The sequence below is a fragment of the Tursiops truncatus genome, chromosome 15, assembly GCF_011762595.2.
Source record: "Tursiops truncatus isolate mTurTru1 chromosome 15, mTurTru1.mat.Y, whole genome shotgun sequence".
NCBI lineage: Eukaryota > Metazoa > Chordata > Mammalia > Artiodactyla > Delphinidae > Tursiops > Tursiops truncatus.
The window spans coordinates 54,171,919-54,191,007 of NC_047048.1; the positions used below are offsets into that span (position 1 = coordinate 54,171,919).

General features: G+C 39.9%; 1 protein-coding gene across 3 annotated transcripts in view; it reads left to right on the forward strand.

Moving 5' to 3' along the window:
• The window catches only part of FERMT1 (FERM domain containing kindlin 1), a 62,869-nt gene extending 44,114 nt beyond the window's left edge, over nt 1-18,755 (forward strand). For all 3 annotated transcript variants that reach the window (XM_019941444.3, XM_019941443.3, XM_073792686.1), the window contains 6 exons: nt 8,042-8,166; nt 8,928-9,034; nt 10,505-10,726; nt 11,335-11,459; nt 12,524-12,665; nt 16,332-18,755. In XM_019941444.3, coding sequence (XP_019797003.1) covers nt 8,042-8,166; nt 8,928-9,034; nt 10,505-10,726; nt 11,335-11,459; nt 12,524-12,665; nt 16,332-16,505 — 895 coding nt within the window. In that variant the 3' untranslated portion in view covers nt 16,506-18,755. The remainder of the gene's footprint in view (nt 1-8,041; nt 8,167-8,927; nt 9,035-10,504; nt 10,727-11,334; nt 11,460-12,523; nt 12,666-16,331) is intronic.
• The last annotated feature ends 334 nt before the right edge of the window (nt 18,756-19,089 follow it).

A 19,089-nucleotide genomic window follows, 5' to 3' on the forward strand; every position in this document is an offset into this window, starting at 1 on the left:
CTTCTTTTTTTCCAATTTGGATTCCTTTTATTTCCCTTTCTTCTCTGATTGCTGTGGCTAAAACATCCAAAACTATGTTGAATAAGAGTGCTGAGAGTGGGCAACCTTGTCTTTTTCCTGATCTTAGTGGAAATGGTTTCAGTTTTTCATCATTGAGGACAATGTTGGCTGTGGGTTTGTCATATATGGCCTTTATTATGGTGAGGAAAGTTTACTCTAGGCCTACTTTCTGCAGGGTTTTTATCATAAATCGGTGTTGAATTTTGTCGAAAACTTTCTCTGCATCTATTGAGATGATCATATGGTTTTTCTCCTTCAATTTGTTAATATGGTGTATCACGTTGATTGATTTGCGTATATTGAAGAATCCTTGCATTCCTGGAATAAACCCCACTTGATCATGGTGTATGATCCTTTTAATGTGCTGTTGGATTCTGTTTGCTTGTATTTTGTTGAAGATTTTTGCATCTATGTTCATCAGTGATATTGGCCTATAGTTTTCTTTATTTGTGACATCTTTGTCTGGTTTTGGTATCGGGGTGATGGTGGCCTCGTAGAATGAGTTTGGGAGTGTTCCTCCCTCTGCCATATTTTGGAAGAGTTTGAGGATAGGTGTTAGCTCTTTTCTAAATATTTGATAGAATTTGCCTGTGAAGCCATCTGGTCCTGGGCTTTTGTTGTTGGAAGATTTTTAATCACAGTTTCAATTTCAGTGCTTGTGATTGGTCTGTTCATATTTTCTATTTCTTCGTGGTTCAGTCTCAGCAGGTGCTGTCTACAAGAGACCCACTTCAGACCTAGGGACACATACAGACTGAAAGTAAGGGGATGGAAAAAGATATTCTATGCAAATGGAAATCAAAAGAAAGCCGGAGTAGCAATTCTCATATCAGACAAAATAGACTTTAAAATAAAGACTATTACAAGAGACAAAGAATGACACTACATAATGATCAAGGGATCGATCCAAGAAGAAGATATAACAATTGTAAATATTTATGCACCCACATAGGAGCACCTCAATACATAAGGCAAATGCTAACAGCCATAATAGGGGAAATCGACAATACCACAATCATAGTAAGGGACTTTAACACCCCACTTTCACCAATGGACAGTTCATCCAAAATGAAAATAAATAAGGAAACACAAGCTTTAAATGAAACATTAAACAAGATGGACTGAATTGATATTTATAGGACATTCCTTCCAAAAACAACAGAATAGACATTTTTCTCAAGTGCTCATGGAATATTCTCCAGGATAGATCATATCTTGGGTCACAAATCAAGCCTTGGTAAATTTAAGAAAATTGAAATTGTATCAAGTATCTTTTCCGACCACAATGCTATGAGACTAGGTATCAATTACAGGAAAAGATCTGTAAAAAATACAAACACATGGAGGTTAAACAATACACTACTTAATAACCAAGTGATCACTGAAGAAATCAAAGAGGAAATCAAAAAATAACTAGAAACAAATGACAATGGAGACGCAACGAACCAAAACCTATGGGATGCAGCAATAGCAGTTCTAAGAGGGAAGTTTATAGCAATACAGTTCTACCTTAAGAAACAGGAAACATCTCAAATAAACAACCTAACCTTGCACCTAAAGCAATTAGAGAAAGAAGAACAAAAAGCCCCCAAAGTTAGCAGAAGGAAAGAAATCATAAAAATCAGATCAGAATAAATGAAAAAGAAGTGAAGGAAATGATAGCAAAGATCAATAAAACTAAAAGCTGGTTCTTTGAGCAGATAAACAAAATTGATAAACTGCTAGCCAGACTCATCAAGAAAAAAAAGGGAGAAGACTCAAATCAATAGAATTAGAAATGAAAAAGGAGAAGAAACAACTGACACTGCAGAAATACAAAGGATCATGAGAGATTACTACAAGCAACTCTATGCCATGAAAATGGACAACCTGCAAGAAATGGACAAATTCTTTGAAATGCACAACCTGCTGAGACTGAACCAGGGAGAAATAGAAAATATGAACAGACCAGTCACAAGCACTGAGATTGAAACTGTGATTAAATATCTTCCAACAGACAAAAGCCCAGGACCAGGTGGCTTCACAGGTGAATTCTATCAAACATTTAGAAAAGAGCTAACACCTATCCTTCTCAAACTCTTCCAAAGTAAAGCAGAGGGAGGAACACTCCCAAACTCATTCTACGAGGCCACAATCACCCTGATACCAAAACCAGACAAAGATGTCACAAAGAAAGAAAACTACAGGCCAATATCACTGATGAACATAGATGCAAAAAATCCTCAACAAAATACTAGCAAACAGAATCCAACAGCACATTAAAAGATCATACACCATGATCAAGTGGGGGTTATTCCAGGAATGCAAGGATTCTTCAATATACGCTAATCAATCAACGTGATACACCATATTAACAAATTGTAAGAGAAAAACTATATGATCATCTTAATAGATGCAGAAAAAGCTTTCGACAAAATTCAACACCCATTTATGATAAAAACACTGCAGAAAGTAGGCATAGAGGGAACTTTCCTCACCATAATAAAGGCCATATGTGACAAACCCACAGCCAACGTTGTCCTTAATGGTGAAAAACTGAAACCATTTCCACTAAGATCAAGAAAAGGACAAGGTTGCCCACTCTCAGCACTCTTATTCAACATAGTTTGGGAAGTTTTAGCCACAGCAATCAGAGAAGAAAAAGAAATAAAAGGAATCCAAATCAGAAAAGAAGAAGTAAAGCTGTCACTGTTTGCAGATGACATGATACTCTACACAGAGAATCCTAAAGGTGCTGCCAGAAAACTACGAAAGCTCATCAGTGAATTTGTTAAAGTAGCAGGATACAAAGTTAATGCACAGAAACCTCTGGCATTCCTATACACTAATGATGAAAAATGAAAGTGAAATTAAGAAAACACTCCCATTTACCATTGTAACAGAAAGAATAAAATATCTCGGAATAAACCTACCAAAAAGACCTGTATGCAGAAGATTATAAGACACTGATGAAGAGAACATTTTGAAACAATTTTTTGGAAATGTTTCCATTGCCACAGTTTTGCCAGTAATGATACTGCCTATTAAAGCAATATTATCTGCTCACCTTTAAAACCTGGAAACAGAATTTTGCTGTGTTAAAGCATCCAAATTAAGAGTGATAGTGTATTTTAAACCCACTCATTAAAAATATTAAAGAGCAACATATCCTGATCAATTTGCATATGTGAATGATTGACATCAGCAAAGATGGAAATTAGCAGCCTTGTTTCAACAAAAACCTTCACAAACAGGTAGACGGCATTAAAATATGAATAGTGTGATTTAGTAAACACGGCCAACAGTGTGCTTCCTCCACTGGGGTTTGTATAACTGAGCAACAACCTCCCTTCTTGAAACAAACCAAACTTTTCACATATATTTATTTTTAATTTAGGTTTATATAAGTTTTGTAATGTATATATTGTAATATATTACAAATAAATAATTGTAAATATGTTAGGGGGTAGGTACTCAAAATATTTTAAGGATTGGGTGTGCCACATTTTAGTTTGGAGATCACTGGTCTGGAGTTGTGTTTCTCAAACGAGGGAACCATGTTAGGAAAGGTTACTTAAAATGAAGATGCCTGGGCCCTAACCTGGACCTGCTGAATAGGAAGGATTCTCTGGGACTGGGCCCAGGCTTGTATGTCTTCAGCAAGTTCCCTCCCAATTCTGATGAACACCAGAATTTGAGAACCATTTTTCTAGAAAATAAAGCCCAGTTCCTTAGGTGGACATTCAGAGTCCCACTGTGTCCCTCGTCTGCTTGCTGTTCTGGTCCCCATCAGCCCCACACATGGAAATGCTGTAGCCTCAGAAACTGCCTCTTTGTCCATTTCCATGGCTCAGCCTGGCACCCAGCATGAGGCAGATGTCCAAGAAGTGTTGACCCAACTCCTACCAGCAAGGTGCCAGGCTCTGATTCGTCTCTGCATTTTGCACATGCAGTTGTCTGAACTTTTTTATTTTTTTTTAATTTTATTTATTTTTGGCTGTGTTAGGTTTTCGTTGCTGCATGTGAGCTTCCTCTAGTTGTGGTGAGTGGGGGCTACGCTTCGTTGCGGTGTGCGGGCTTCTCATTGCTGTGGCTTCTCTTGTTGCGGAACACGGGCTCTAGGCACATGGGCTTCAGTAGTTGCAGCACGCAGGCTCAGTAGTTGTGGCACATGGGCTTAGTTGCTCCATGACATGTGAGATCTTCCCAGACCAGGGATCAAACCCATGTCCCCTGCATTGGCAGGTGGATTCTTAACCACTGCACCACCAGGGAAGTCCCTGAACTTTTCTTTTTGAAATTTCTTTTCCCTGTTCCTCCCATCAAATTCTTATTGATCCTTCATTCTATGTTTAAATGTTGTGTACTCTGTTACTCACCACTCCTATGTCCTTGTGGTATGACTTACCACATTTTATTATATTTATTTACTTATACATTTCCCTCTTTTAATTACAAGCTCCATGAGTATTTGACACTGTCTCTTTTCTTTTTTTTTTTTTTTTTGTCATACTTCTGGTAACATTTATTGATTGCTTGTTTTGTTTTTTGGTTTTCTGAAATTTATTTTTATTGAGATAACATTGATTTATAACATTATATGTTTCATATGTACAACATTATATTTCTACTCCTGTATACCCTACAGTGTGCTCACCACCAAAAATTTAGTTTCTATCCATCACCATACAGTTGATCCCCTTTACCCATTTTGCCACCCCTGCCCCACCCCTACCCCTCTAGTAACTACTACTTTGATCTCTGTTATCTAGGTGTTTGTTTTGGTTTGGTTTGGTTTGTTCATTTATTTTGTCTTTTGTTTTTTTATTAGTTCTTTGTATTCCACACATGAGTGAAATCATATGGTGTTTATCTTTCTCTGTCTGACTTATTTAACTTAACATAATACCCTCAAAGTCCATCCATGTGGCCACAAATGGCAAGATTTCATTCTATTTTGTGGCTAATATTCCATTGTGAATATATATGTATATATTCATATACATATACATACCACATCTTCTTTATCTGTTCATTTATCGATGGACACTTTGGTTGTTTCCATATCTTGGCAATAAATAATGCCACAGTGAACATAAAGGTGTATATATCTTTTCAAATTAGTGTTCTCGTATTCTATGGATAAATACCCAGAAATGAAATTGCTGGGTTATATGGTAGTTCTATTCTTAATTTTTTGAGGAATCTCCATATTTTTTTCCATGGTGGCTACACTGGTTTGCATTCCTACCAACAGCGTATGAGGGTTCCCTTTTCTCCACAACCTCACCAATACTTGTTATTTCTTGTATTTTTTATAATAGCCAATCTAACAGGCATGAGATGATTTTAACCTTGTAGTTTTGATTTGCATTTCCCTAATAATTAGTGATGTTGAACATCTTTTCATGTACCTGTTGGCCACCTGTATGCCTTTGGGAAAATGTCTATTCAGCTCCTCTGCCCGGTTTTTAATTGGGTTGTTTGTTTTTTGTTGTTGTTGAGTTGTATGAGCTCTTTATATATTTTGGATATTAATGCCTTATTGGATATACCATTTGCAAACATCTTCTCCCATTCAGTAGGTTGTCTGTTCATTTTGTTGATTGTTTCCTTTGTTGTGCAGAAGCTTCTCAGTTTTATGTTATCCAATTTTTAAATGTTTGCTTTTTTTTCCCTTGCCTGAGGAGATTTATCTAGAAAGATATTGCTAAGACCAATGTCTTAGCAATGTTAGCAAATATAGGCATACTGCCTATGTTTTCTTCTAGTAGTTTATGGTTTTAGGTATGGTTAAGACTTACATTCAAGTCTTTAATCCATTTTGAGTTGTTTTTTGTGTATGGTGTGAGATGGTGATCTCGTTTCATTTTTTGCCTGTAGCAGTCCAGTTTTTCCAGCACCATTTATTGAAGAGACTATTCTTTCTCCATTGTATGTACTTTGCACCTTTGTCATAAATTAATTGTCCATAACCGCATGGGTTTTTCTGCCAACACCATGCTGTTTTGATTACTATGGCTTTGTGATTTAGTTTAAAATCAGGGTGGGTGATACCTCCAGCTTTGTTTTTTCATTTGTTTGTTTGTTTTTTGTTTTGTTTCATTTCATTTTGTTTTGTTTTGTTTTCCCCCTTAGGATTGCTTTTGCTATTCAGAGTCTTTTGTGGTTTCATACAGACTTTAGAATTTTTTATTCTATTTCTGTGAAAAATATCTTTGGGATTGCATATAATCTGTAGATTTCTTTAAGTAAAATGGACATTTTAACAATGTTAATTCTTCCAATTCGTGAGCATGGAATATCTTTCCATTTATTTGTGTCTTCTCCAATTTCTTTCAACAGCGTCATCTAGTTTTCAGTGTACAAAAAACTATCTCATTCTTGTGTGCACCATTCCCCACCCAGCCACCTTCTCCACTCCTCCTTCCCTGCCCTGCCTCAGCCTCTGGAACATCATTAGTTTTGGGGATATGCAAAAGCAGCTGGAGGATGAACCAACCTGGAAGAAAATAGTAGAGGGAATTTAAGATCTTTTGATACTCTTAAAGTCCAGTTAAAATAGAGAAGCAGAGTTTCATTCTTAATTCTGAATAGAAATATTTAGATGCCTAGGACTAAACTGAGACTTCACTGTCTTTTGGTTGTAGGCTGTGTCTTTAGATTTTATTTTGAAAATATTAACTTTAGAGAATCTGATTCTTAGACAAGTAATCTTTTAAATATGTTCCTTAGAATTATAGTACCTACAACTCTCAACATGATAAATACTATTTTAAGGTAGTGATTTTCTAAATCCTAGAACTATTAACTCCGTATAATGTTTTTCAGTTTTATTGTGTGATTTTTATATAATAATCTCCTGTAATACATTGGTTTTTTAATGAACATATTCTCTCTTATCCTGGTGTTAAGGATAGCACATTTTTAGCTAATGAAAGACTAGTACTGACATGTTAAAAGACTTACCCCAAATTATATATGAGTGCAGTTAAGCCCAAGCTTCCTCTCTTCCTCTGTTCTTGAATGCAGAAATCTACCCCTCAGACATGAGATACCCTGATGCACCCCCAAGGCTGGGATTGTTCCATTAAACCACATACAATTCCTATTACCTTTTCTCTGTCCATCTGTATCCCCTTCCCTACTCCCCAGCTCGATCTCTTGTTTTCTATTTTGAATGACCCAGCTGAGGCCTGCCATTGGCATTGCCAACCTTGTCTAGCCCAGAGTACAAAGTTTTCTGGCCCCAATGGATATCATGGTTGGAGGTCTTCCCCCAAAATATTTTTAAATTGAAGTATAGTTGATTTACAATGTTGTGCCAAAATATTTTTTAATAAGAGTGAGTCTATGTAGATTAGCTGTAGATTTTGGTGATTTCCATGGCTCACTAGGAATTTTCTCATGGTTTCTCTTAAGGGTCAAGAGGAAAGTACAGAAAAGTACCTTTATATCTGATTTTTATGTCTGATAATCTGAAGATTGTGTTGTCCGTATAGACAGCTTTTTCAGGTTCAAGAAGTAAACTGAAATTTTAGATGTCACCAGATTCATGGATGTTTCTCACATCATCATCATAGTAATAATAATAATAATTTGTTGAGCACTTCAGTTTGCCAGGTACCTTATAGAGATTCCCTCTTTCCATCCTCACAAAAGCCCTATGAACTGGAGGCTGATACTCTCCCATCACACAGAAGTAGTACATGTGGCCCAGAAGGATGAAGTGTCTTTTCCAGGGTCACACATTTATACAGTAGCAGAGCCAGAGTGTAGCCCCAGGTGGTCTAGCTCCTGAGATTTTGCATTAACTTCTGCATCTCATATCAAAACCCCATTTTCAGTTTTTAGAAATGAGTTAGCAATTTGAAAATTATTTTTAAAAATACAGAGGATGTTGTTTCAAAGGGTCCCTAGAGCATCTTGATCCACTTGAATTTGCAATGTGTCCTACATTTCTGGATGCTTTTTCAAATGCTTACTGTACTTTAATTTGCAGGCCCAAGAAGCTAATATTAAAAGCTTTCAAACAATATTGGTTCGTCTTTAAAGACACGTCTATAGCCTACTTTAAAAATAAGGAACTTGAACAAGGAGAACCAGTAGAAAAACTAAATCTTAGAGGTAAGAGGGTCCAATATCTTGGTATGGCTTGTCATGGCCCAGCAAGCGGATGAAAGCCAAGACTCCCACCAGTGAAGCAGCTTCACTCCCAGAGGAACCTCTTATGTCACAGGTTGTCAGTGACCGCCTGCCTGCAGCTCCTCCTCCCTGTGAAACATGGACCTGAAATGCAAACCAGTGAATGGTTATTTGTGTTATGCTGTCCCTTCTTTCCCAGTGTGTCCAACTCTCTGAAGTGGTGGTAATTGGTGTCATAAACATAGTACATTAGACATTGTTGGATCCTGAAAAACACTCTGAATTCCAAAACAATTATGTGTAATTCAGTATCACTTTTGTGCCTGATTTCTGAAGGTGGCCGTGAGTGTACTGGTAACTCCATTAACTAAAAATTTAATTAACTAGTGCACTCAATTCCCTTATCATTGTGACAATCAGAGGATTCCCTCTGCTTTAATTCATTTCAAAGCTTATATTCAATAACTGATTATATGAGTTAGAATAGCCAAATCAACCTGAAAAATGAATTCAACTGATGATTATTTAAGAAATCCATAAAAGAAATATTTTTATTTATCCATGTTATGTTCATAACTTATCTAGTTATCCTTTAATTAATGTTATCAGCCTGCTCCTCAGTTTTTCAGAAGAGAACCAAATCTGAGGAGCTTATGTTCAAAGTCTTTATTTTAGATGCACATCTGATATTTGTCTAAGAGATCTCTCAGAACTCAGTTCTGTCCTTGCCTTTTATCACTCAGGCTGTGAAGTTGTGCCAGATGTAAATGTAGCAGGGAGAAAATTTGGAATCAAGTTACTAATCCCGGTTGCTGATGGTATGAATGAAGTATATCTGAGATGTGACCATGTAAGTAAAACCACAGAAATGGTAAGTCACTTCACCTTTATTAAGCCTCAGGACAAACCATCTCAGGTGTTTTCTCAAATGAGGGCACTCATCAGTCAGCTATTGCTTTGTAACAAACAATCACAAAAATCACACAGACACATATGAATAAACGTTCTGCAGGTGGGCTGGGGATTGAGTGATCCAGGCTGAGGGCATCTGGGCAGATCTGCTTCAAGCCATCCACCTGGCTCGGCTGGCTCCTTATCACAGGCTGAGCTCATGGGATTTATTCTGGGTCCCAGGCTGCCTGGGGAGGAGGCTCTTCTCATAGTGATGGCAGAAGTGCCAGAGGGGAACTGGGAAAGTGTGAGACCTCCTAAATCTTAAGCTTGCAGTCAATCGGTAGGTACACTGTCATTTCCACCCATGCTCCATTGACTAAAGCACATCCATGGCCAGGCCCAAAGTCAAGATATGGGAAATTACACTCTAGCTCTGGTGGGAGGGACTGTAAAATTACATGGCAAGAGGTGTGGATGCTAGGAGGGTGAAGATTGAGGCCAGTGATTCAGTGAACCACACCTACTGTTGCCCTGAAGAATTAATTCAATTCTTCACCTGCATCCCCTCGGCTTCTGGGACCACTCCCCTTTGCTCCCTGAAGTAACAAATGAGCACAGACATTAAAGAACAATAGAAGCCACCACTAACTGGTTCAGCACCACCAATGGACCTGATTCCTGCTATGGGATTAGAATCTTTACTAAGGATAGGCCAGGGGAGAAATAATGTGAGAAGTCAGTTAATGATTTTTCCTCATTTTCTTCTGTCATAGAGATAAGATGTGATATGAAAATGGAAATATGTGTCAAGGAGGCTATCAGGTAGTTTGGGTTTTCACCTGTCTGTGCCCCGTGGAGCTCCTTTTTGTCCTTGGTTCATCTTTTTTTTTTTTTTTTTAATTTATTTGGTTGCATCAGGTCTTAGTTGCGGCAGGTGGGCTCCTTAGTTGCAGCTCATCAGCTTCTTAGTTACAGCACACGGTCTCCTTACCTGTGGCTCGCAGGCTCCTTAGTTGTGGCATGCAAACTCTTAGTTGCAGCATGCATGTGGGATCTAGTTCCCTGACCAGGGTTCGAACCCAGGACCCTGCATTGGGAGCATGGAGTTTTATCCACTGCACCACCAGGGAAGTCCCTCCTTGGTTCATCTTTAAATGCAAAGTTCTCCACATGAAATTTCTTAAAGTTGACATTCATATTCTCTAGCCCCATGGTATCTAGAAATTCAACACAGGACTCAAAAGCTCTCATTGGACTTTAAATTACGTGGTTAACAGTCAATCTGAATGTGTGCCACTTCATATCTTTCCTTGCTGGGAAGGTGACGGTTTTGTATCATAGAGATGAAAGCCCAGGTCCTGCTCTGTTCCCAGCATGGCTGCTTTGCATTTGAACTTACTTCTCAGCTCTCTGGTGTTTGCTGCAGGAGAGTCAGTATGCCCAGTGGATGGCTGCCTGCATCTTGGCATCAAAGGGCAAAACCATGGCGGACAGCTCCTACCAGCCAGAGGTCCTTAACATCCTTTCATTTCTGAGGATGAAAAACCGGAACTCAGCATCTCAGGTGGCTTCCGGTCTTGAAAACATGGATATGAACCCAGAATGTTTTGTGTCACCTAGGTGTGCAAAAAAGCACAAGTCTAAACAGGTACTGCTAATCTGGTTGGGGTGATTGTCTGCAGCAAATTCTGTATTTTCTGAAATAAAATAAATAATTTAAATGACTGAGATCATCATCATGAAAAATCAGCTGATAGGGAAATTTGACTATGAACTGGGTATTAGATGATATTAAGAAATTATTGTGAATTTTGTTAGCAGTGACTGTACTGCTAACTGAACATGGCAATATTCTCAGAATAAACCTAATTTAAAAATAATGATTTAGTCCCCACAAATTAAAATTTTAAGTTATGCTTCCATAAGAGTGGGGTTGAAAGTTACACAGATAAACTGATTCAAGTAGAACCATTGTCCGTGGAGACCACAGACCCCAGAAAGAACTCAGGACTCTTCATCTACATAAAGCTTAGATATTTATGTGTTGGTCCATCTTCCTGTTTCTCCACAGTGATTTGCATGTATTATAGAAAGAGAGAGAGAGAGTGAATGAATGAATGGGAGGAATTGTCTTTGTGGAGCTGTAGTTGGGCCTTGCATTCATTCTTCTCGTTGGGGACCCGGGGCCAACGGGATGATTGCTGTAGAGAGTCAGTGCCTGCTAAGGAGAATTTGACATCTCCCACTTCTGCTTAGCTGGCAGCCCGCATCCTGGAAGCGCATCAGAACGTGGCCCAGATGCCCCTGGTCGAAGCCAAGCTGCAGTTCATTCAGGCATGGCAGTCTCTACCTGAATTCGGCCTCACCTACTACCTTGTCAGGTGATTACAATGCTCACTTGCCTCTCTCACTTTCTGTTCAATTTTAAGTGGTTTCATGGAGCCCAGTTTATTCTCATTTGGTCTAGAATGTAGAACTCTTTCTTTTTTTTTTTTTTAATTTTAGAATACTGTCCTTTCACAAATGGCCCAAACACTTTTGGCTGCTCATGACAATCTTCCATACCTCTGTTCACAGTGCCTACCAGATCTCTCTGCTTCTCCTGGGTCCCCTAAGTTTTCAACTTAGCAGCAAGAGTGATCCTTTTAAGATCTCAGTCAAACCACGTCAGGCCTCTGCTCACTACCACTGAAGGCATTGTGTCATACTCAGAGTAAGAGCCAAATCCTTATAGTGGCCCTACAAGACCTTAGTGCTGGAATTTCACATCCTCTCCCCTCCTTCACTGTGCCCAGCCACACTGGCCTCCTAGCAGGGCCTTGAGCCTGAGGGAAAAAAAAGACTCTGGCTTTCACACTGGCTGTGCCCTCTGCCTAAGATACTTTTTCCCCAGATATCCACATGGCTCACTCCCTCACAGACATTAGTTCTTTGATCAAATCTCCCTTCTCACTGATACCTTCCCTCTCGATTTAAAATTGTAACAACCTCATTGCCAGTATTCCCTGTCCCACTTCTGTGCCTTATCCTCCTTTATGACCTTATCTGGCATGTATATTTCACTTATTCATGACCCTCTCCCCCAACTAGAACACAAGCTGCATGAGGTCAGGAATCTTCTGTCTGTTTAGGTCACTGCTGTATTCCCAGTGCCTAGAAAGGTACCTAGCATACACAGTTCGTGCTAATTCGAATTAACTGACTTGACTGCCTCTTATTTTGCTTTCTTTTGATGTTAGTTTCACTTAAATAATGTCTGCAGGACAGCCTACTCTCCAGCCTTCATATTCTATCCTAATGAAAATGCCCTTCTATAGAAAGTTAATCCCTCATTGTCTGTTCTTCAGAAATGATTTGAAATGTTGGTATTCTCTTTAAGAAGTTGTATGTGAATGAACATCATGTTACAGGAAGCAGTTTCATATTTTAATTATTTTTTTTTCAGATTTAAAGGAAGCAAGAAAGATGACATCCTGGGAGTTTCATATAATAGGTTGATTAGAATCGATGCAGCCACTGGGATTCCAATTACAACATGGAGATTTACAAATATGAAACAGTGGAATGTAAACTGGGAAATCCGGCAGGTAAAGTGAAAGTTTTTGGTACATTCAGCATTGAGCCTATAAATGTGTGTTCCCTCAGAACTGCAGCTTATTTTGATTTTAAGAAGGTGTTATTATACTTAGAACTCAGAAACCACAAGCATGTGGTAATTGTCTGCTAAAATAATCACATGCAGTTCTAAGCAGTTTCCTAGCAAGCACAGACCAAATGCTTTTGAATTAACACAAGTTGGCTTAGTCTCCATACAGACAGACTCTAAAATTGCTGAGCAGTTTGATTAATTTCTTTCAACTCAGTGTATGATTATGTAAGATTTAGGCTGACCATTACTTAGCTGAAACTACCTGAGATGTAAATATCATACAAAATAAATACAAAACAGGCGTCATCTGACTGGCTGCCAAGAGATGTAACTGGTTGAGAACTCAGAGGCTCAACTGCCCACCTGGAGAGCATTCCAGTCCCAAAGGGGAAAAGTATCAGAGAAGCCAGCGAGGTACACAGGGGTCATGGAGGAAACTTAGCCTCTGAGTTCAGGAGCCCTGAGCCCCCATCGTCCCCGCCCTAGGAACCAGGTCAGGCCATGCCTGCATCACAGGATGTGCTAGACCAAGTCAGACACACCTGAGTGTCCTGATGATTTAAAACATTCTGCTGTTGCTGATATAGGATCTTTATCGCATTCCTTTGGCATTTCCATTTTTCCAGTATAAAGCTGTCAATGTAGAGCGAGGATAAGTGACTCACATTTTTCTTTTTTTAAGAACCATGGATTCCTCTCAGCAGGGCTGTTGACCATCTGGACTCATTTGCAGAACAATGTTCTGAGATTAGATGACCTCTAAGGCAGTGACTCGAAAACCTTGTACCCCCAAGGTCGTGTAAATCCGACTCTGGGAAATGCAAATCAAAACTACAAAAAATGAGGCACCACCTCACACCAGTCAGAATGGCCATCGTTAAAAACTCTATAAATAACAAATGCAGGAGAGGATGTGGAGAAAAGGGAACCCTCCTACACTGTTAGTGGGAATGTAAGTTGGTACAGCCACTATGGAAAACAGTATGGAGGTTCCTCAGAAAACTAAAAATAGAATTACCATATGATCCAGTATCATATGATTACCATATGATCATTACCATATGATCCAGCAATCCCACTCCTGGGAATATATCCTGACAAAACTCTTAATTCAAAAAGATATATGCACCCCTATGTTCATAGCAGCACTATTCACAATAGTCAAGACATGGAAACAACCTAAATGTCCATCAACAGATGAATGGACAAAGAAGATGTGGTACATAGGTACAAAGGAATACTACTCAGCTATAAAAAAAAAGAACAAAATAATGCCTTTTGCAGCAACATGGATGCAGCCTGAGATTATCATACTAAGTGAAATAAGTCAGAAAGAGAAAAACAGGGCTTCCCTGGTGGTGCAGTGGTTGAGAGTCCGCCTGCCGGTGCACAGGACACGGGTTTGTGCCCCGGTCCGGGAAGATCCCACATGCGGCGGAGTGGCTGGGCCCGTGAGCCATGGCCGCTGAGTCTGCATGTCCGGAGTCTGTGCTCCGCAACGGGAGAGGCCACAACAGTGAGAGGCCCATGTACCGCAAAAAAAAAAAAGAAAGAGAAAAACAAATACCATATGATATCACTTGTATGTGGAATCTAAAATATGACACAAATGAACCTATCTACAAAACAGAAACAGACTCACGAACATAGAGAACAGACTGGTGGTTGCCAAGGGGGAGAGGATTGGGGGAGGGATGGAGTGGGAAGTTGGGGTTACAGATGTAAGCTTTTAAATATAGAATGGATAAACAAGGTCCTACTGTATAGGTTATAGGGAACTATATTCAATATCTTATGGTAAACCATAATGGAAAAGAATATTTAAAAAAGAATGTATATGTGTATAACTGAATCACTTTGCTGTACAGCAGAAGTTAACACAACATTGTAAATCAACTACAATTTAAAAAAAAAATGATCCAACTGTGCACCTTAAATAGGTCTGTTTATTATACATCGGTTATACCTCAATAACACAGTTTGGAAAAAAAATCTGACGCTGGGAATTACTGAGATCAGTGATTCTTTTTTTGTTTGTTTGTTTTTAAAATAACATTTATTTTTTAAAAGTTAACATGTGCATAATAGGAAACCGAAAAACACAAGAAGCAAAAAGCAAAGTCATCCATAATCATAAGCAGTTTACCGTTTGATGTGTCCTTCTAGGTCTCATTTGTGTATCTATACAACTAAGCATCCATTTTCATATAAGTAAGATCATACAATTATGTACTGTGCTTTTTCAGACATCGGGAATATTTACCATTTCAACGTCCCAAAGCTATTTGAGTATTTTGATAACCAAGAATACACTACACCAACTCAATCTACAAGGAAAAAAATGTAATCCTGCCTTGCTTGGCAACAAAAATTTCATAAAAGACAAAAATGGCAACAGGCCTCTAGATAAAGATATTGGAAGAGTTATGATTAAAATACCACATTTCCTTAATGTTCCATTAAAAATGAGACAGAAAGCAAAATATAAATACAAACACATCCACATACATGCCTCCCTTTATACTTCCTTCTGCCCCTCTGCTGCTAACCTAATGAGCTAGTCCTGACGTACATTTCTGAGACGGTTTAACAATTCCATATCCAAGATGCTGCTTTTTTTTATCAGTTGTAACAAAGATATTTACCAATTGGTTAATTCATTAGCTCTACTTTTTATCATACATTGTCACCTCAGGATATCTAAAAGCTTAGATGTTGTAAAATAAAGAATGAGCCTTGCAAAAGACTTTTGCTGGTGTGTACTATTGAACATTTCAACTTATCCATTGCTCTATATGTTACATGCCTTTGGTTTAACTTTACTGTATATATTATGTACATACTGGACAAATGGGTCCTAATTTTATAATATCTAGTCTCTAGATATTAAAGGGGTTGCCAATGTATGACAAAAGTTGAGTTGGTAAACTAACACATTTTGTACACTTTTGTGTTAAAATTCATTGAAAGGCCGTCTTTTGAAAAGGACCTTTGGAAATGAAATTGTAAATCACATCTAAGTGACACATGTGCCTGTACTCACCCACTGTTGGATGATGGAAAGAAGTAATTGGGAGAAATGAAGGGTTCTAGACTAGAATGTTTCTGTGTAGATCAGTGATTCTTAAAGGTCCCCAGCTGATTCCACTGGGCAGCCAAGGTGGAGAACGGGTGAAGCTTCAGTTTCTTCCAGTGTTAGAGTTTATGACTTCCAGCTGGGAAGGAGTGAGGGCCGTGGCTGTAGGAAAATTCACATGAGCCTTTTTCTCTCCACTAAAAAATCTGCAAAGCACTCTGCCCCTCCACACAGGGAGTGCTTAGACAGTTCTTTCATCTAAACAAGAGCCAGACAGGAAATATCTTTTGTGTTGAGCGTTAGAATGTTTTGCCAGGTGTGCAGCAAAGCTGACACCACAAGAGGGCGCCCAGAGAGCAGAGACGTTTTCTGTAAGCTTTGATGCAAGCAGTGGGTTATGCAGGGTTTGGGGAAACCCATCTGTCAGCACCTCAGGAGTCCTCAGCTCTGGGACCATCTCCAGCCAAGCGGCTTCTTTCTCATTCGTCTTTGTCAGAACTTAAGTATACCTGTGCCTTCCTCTTCCAGGTGGCGATCGAATTTGACCAGAACGTCTCCATCGCATTCACCTGCCTGAGCGCGGATTGCAAAGTCGTGCATGAGTACATCGGGGGCTACATTTTCCTGTCCACCCGCTCCAAGGACCAGAATGAAACTCTCGACGAGGACCTGTTCCACAAGTTGACCGGTGGCCAGGAGTGAACAAAGCAGGCCTGCTGGACCTACACAGAGGGCAGTCCTACCCGGACGTTGGGTCAACAGCCTGCACCATGTGTACATTCCAGGCTGACAGCATATATTCACCACTGGACACCCAGACCCTCGCCTCATTTCCAGCACCCTGCCTAGCACATCCCTCTCCTCACTCTGCCCTCTGCTACCCGCTGTGGAAGGGGCCTCAGTTAACCTCTTCTGTAATGCGGGGCGGGAGAGAGGACACTGCTCGGCATTTCTCCAAGGCTCCACCTGTAGCTATGACCTGCAGAACCTGCAAGTGCATGGCTAGAAGCTGTCCGTGTGCTTATCTGCTTTTTTGCTAAGTCAAAGGAAAGACAGGTTAAAAGCACATGTAGCAAGGACAAATCTTATTCCCCAAACTCAGGTATGAAAAGAAATATCTTTCCTTAACAGAAGTGCCTTTAACTACCATCTTGTGAAAATGGCAGAGGGAGCCCCCGCATACACTTTTGTCCCATAGGTCAAAGTCTGGGGGTGAAGGTCTGGGGAAAGGTGGAGTTACCTGGTACCAGTTGGTGACAAGGGGTCAGAGTAGTGGCCCTCAGTGTCATCAGTCCCGAGTGACATCTGCCAAGGTGACCATTGACCCATCTGGTCTTGGACATCAGTTACTGCCCCACCTGCAAGTCCCATTCCATTCCTGGGGAGCCTTCAACCACAATTAAAGGGGATCCCTTAAGTCCTTCTAAAGACACAGTGACACAAGGGTTCAGGGAAACCCATTTCTCAAACCCACTCCATGTCTCAACAGCTTCTACTCTGGGTTGAGGCTCAGGAAGATGGGCTTAGTTCTCTCTTCATAAAAACCACCTCCCAGCATCAAGGTTTCCAGTGAGGTCTCCATCCCAACCAGTCAGGGAGAGAAGAACAGGACACAGGGCAGCCCCGTACCCAAAGACCACCAACTTAAGGGCTCTCAGCTTCCCCAGGGGCTTCTGTCTACTTAGGGCCTTTGGCTGGTCTGTGGGGTAGGGAAGCCTTGCTTTTATCACTACCCAGTGTTCTGGATTTGTGTCTGTTTATATGACTCACAGCCTTTCCCCTGAAGGCCTTTGGCTTTGTAAATCAAAAGCAGATAATGGACTTCTTTTTTTCTCTACTTTTTGCTCTGTTGTCTCTGCCTTGAGACATGAATGTGGGCCAGTTAACAGCTGCCTCAATTGTCATTTTCTGTTTTGGTTCATCAGTGTTGGGAGGATTGAGTTTTAAGAAGGTAAAAGGCAGTACTGGGGTTAGAGGGAAATATCAGATGTATTTTAGTATGTTTTTATAAATATTCTCCTGTCACACAAAGGATGTGGGTTGCAAGGGTAAGGCTGAGACTCTGTTTCCATTTTGAAGTTCTTTTAGGATGCAAACCTCAGGGGGCCTGGCTGGATTTCAGATGCCCAAAAACATTGGCTGTTGCTTTATTTTCTAACAAAACTGTTCGAGAAGAGAGATCTCTGCAATTCTGGGGGCCACCTCGAGACAGCCTTGGCTGGGGACCCTTGGGCCCTGAGCCAGAAGCTGTCACTGGAAATTCCTCTTTCAGCCTCTCCTTAGAGGTGAATGTTATTGAAGAATCTTCAGGCAACTGAACTTCTGAGGCCTAGCTTAAAGCCTGGATGTGGCTTGGGCACTTGGAAAATCTGGTCCATGTCAAAAAGAACTGAGTTTGAAACGTTTTGTACAGAAACCAGTGCCAAGTGAACTGCGTTGAACTTGGTGGTCATTTCTCCATAGTCCTGGGCTCCATTATTTTAGAGCCTAGCTGGGCCCGACATTAAAGTAATGCTCCTTGATGTCACAGTTTCCCTGTCTGCTGTCAAACGCAGCTCTGCCTAATTTACCAAAGCTAAACCTTTGGTTCAACCTTCTGCCTTAGCTTTTCCTGGCTGTCTGACATTTCCATGAAAACACTCAGAAGAGCTGACCAGTTTAACCAGACTTTCAGGGGAGCATTTCTTCCACAACTCCATAGTCACATCCCAGAGGAATAAACAAGCATGGCAGGAAAACCTTAAACACTGCTATTCCAAAGAGCAACTTAAGGACTTTTTTTTACATTGGGTGCAAAGGTCACCTGACTTCCTATGATGAAATTTGAAATGAATGTGTGCCTTTCAACCCTGTTTGATTTCTTATCTACAGTACATGGGGAATTCTGCATTTTTTTGTCTGTTATTTTATATGACTTTTTAAATTAAATGGTTTATATGGATTTGAATATGGTCTAGTTGTGTCCTCTCCAGTCTGTTGCCTCTAAAAAGGCGAATATTTTCTCCATTATGAAAAAGGAGTACAACTTTCAGGTTTAACATTTGCTTTTCCTCACAATTCCAATATCTGAGCTATTCTCTGCAGTGAGATTGACTTAGAAACCTCACTTAACCATTGGTTTCAACTCTTTTCTCATTGACTGTCACTAGATTTCCTGACATATCGTGAGCTCTTTTTATCCGGGTCCACCTTTTAGAAAAAGCACGATAGAGCAAAAAAGTAGCCAGAGGCAGAGGGACATCAGAGGGCCTCTGATTTGATGACCCAATGTCACGGGCACATCTGA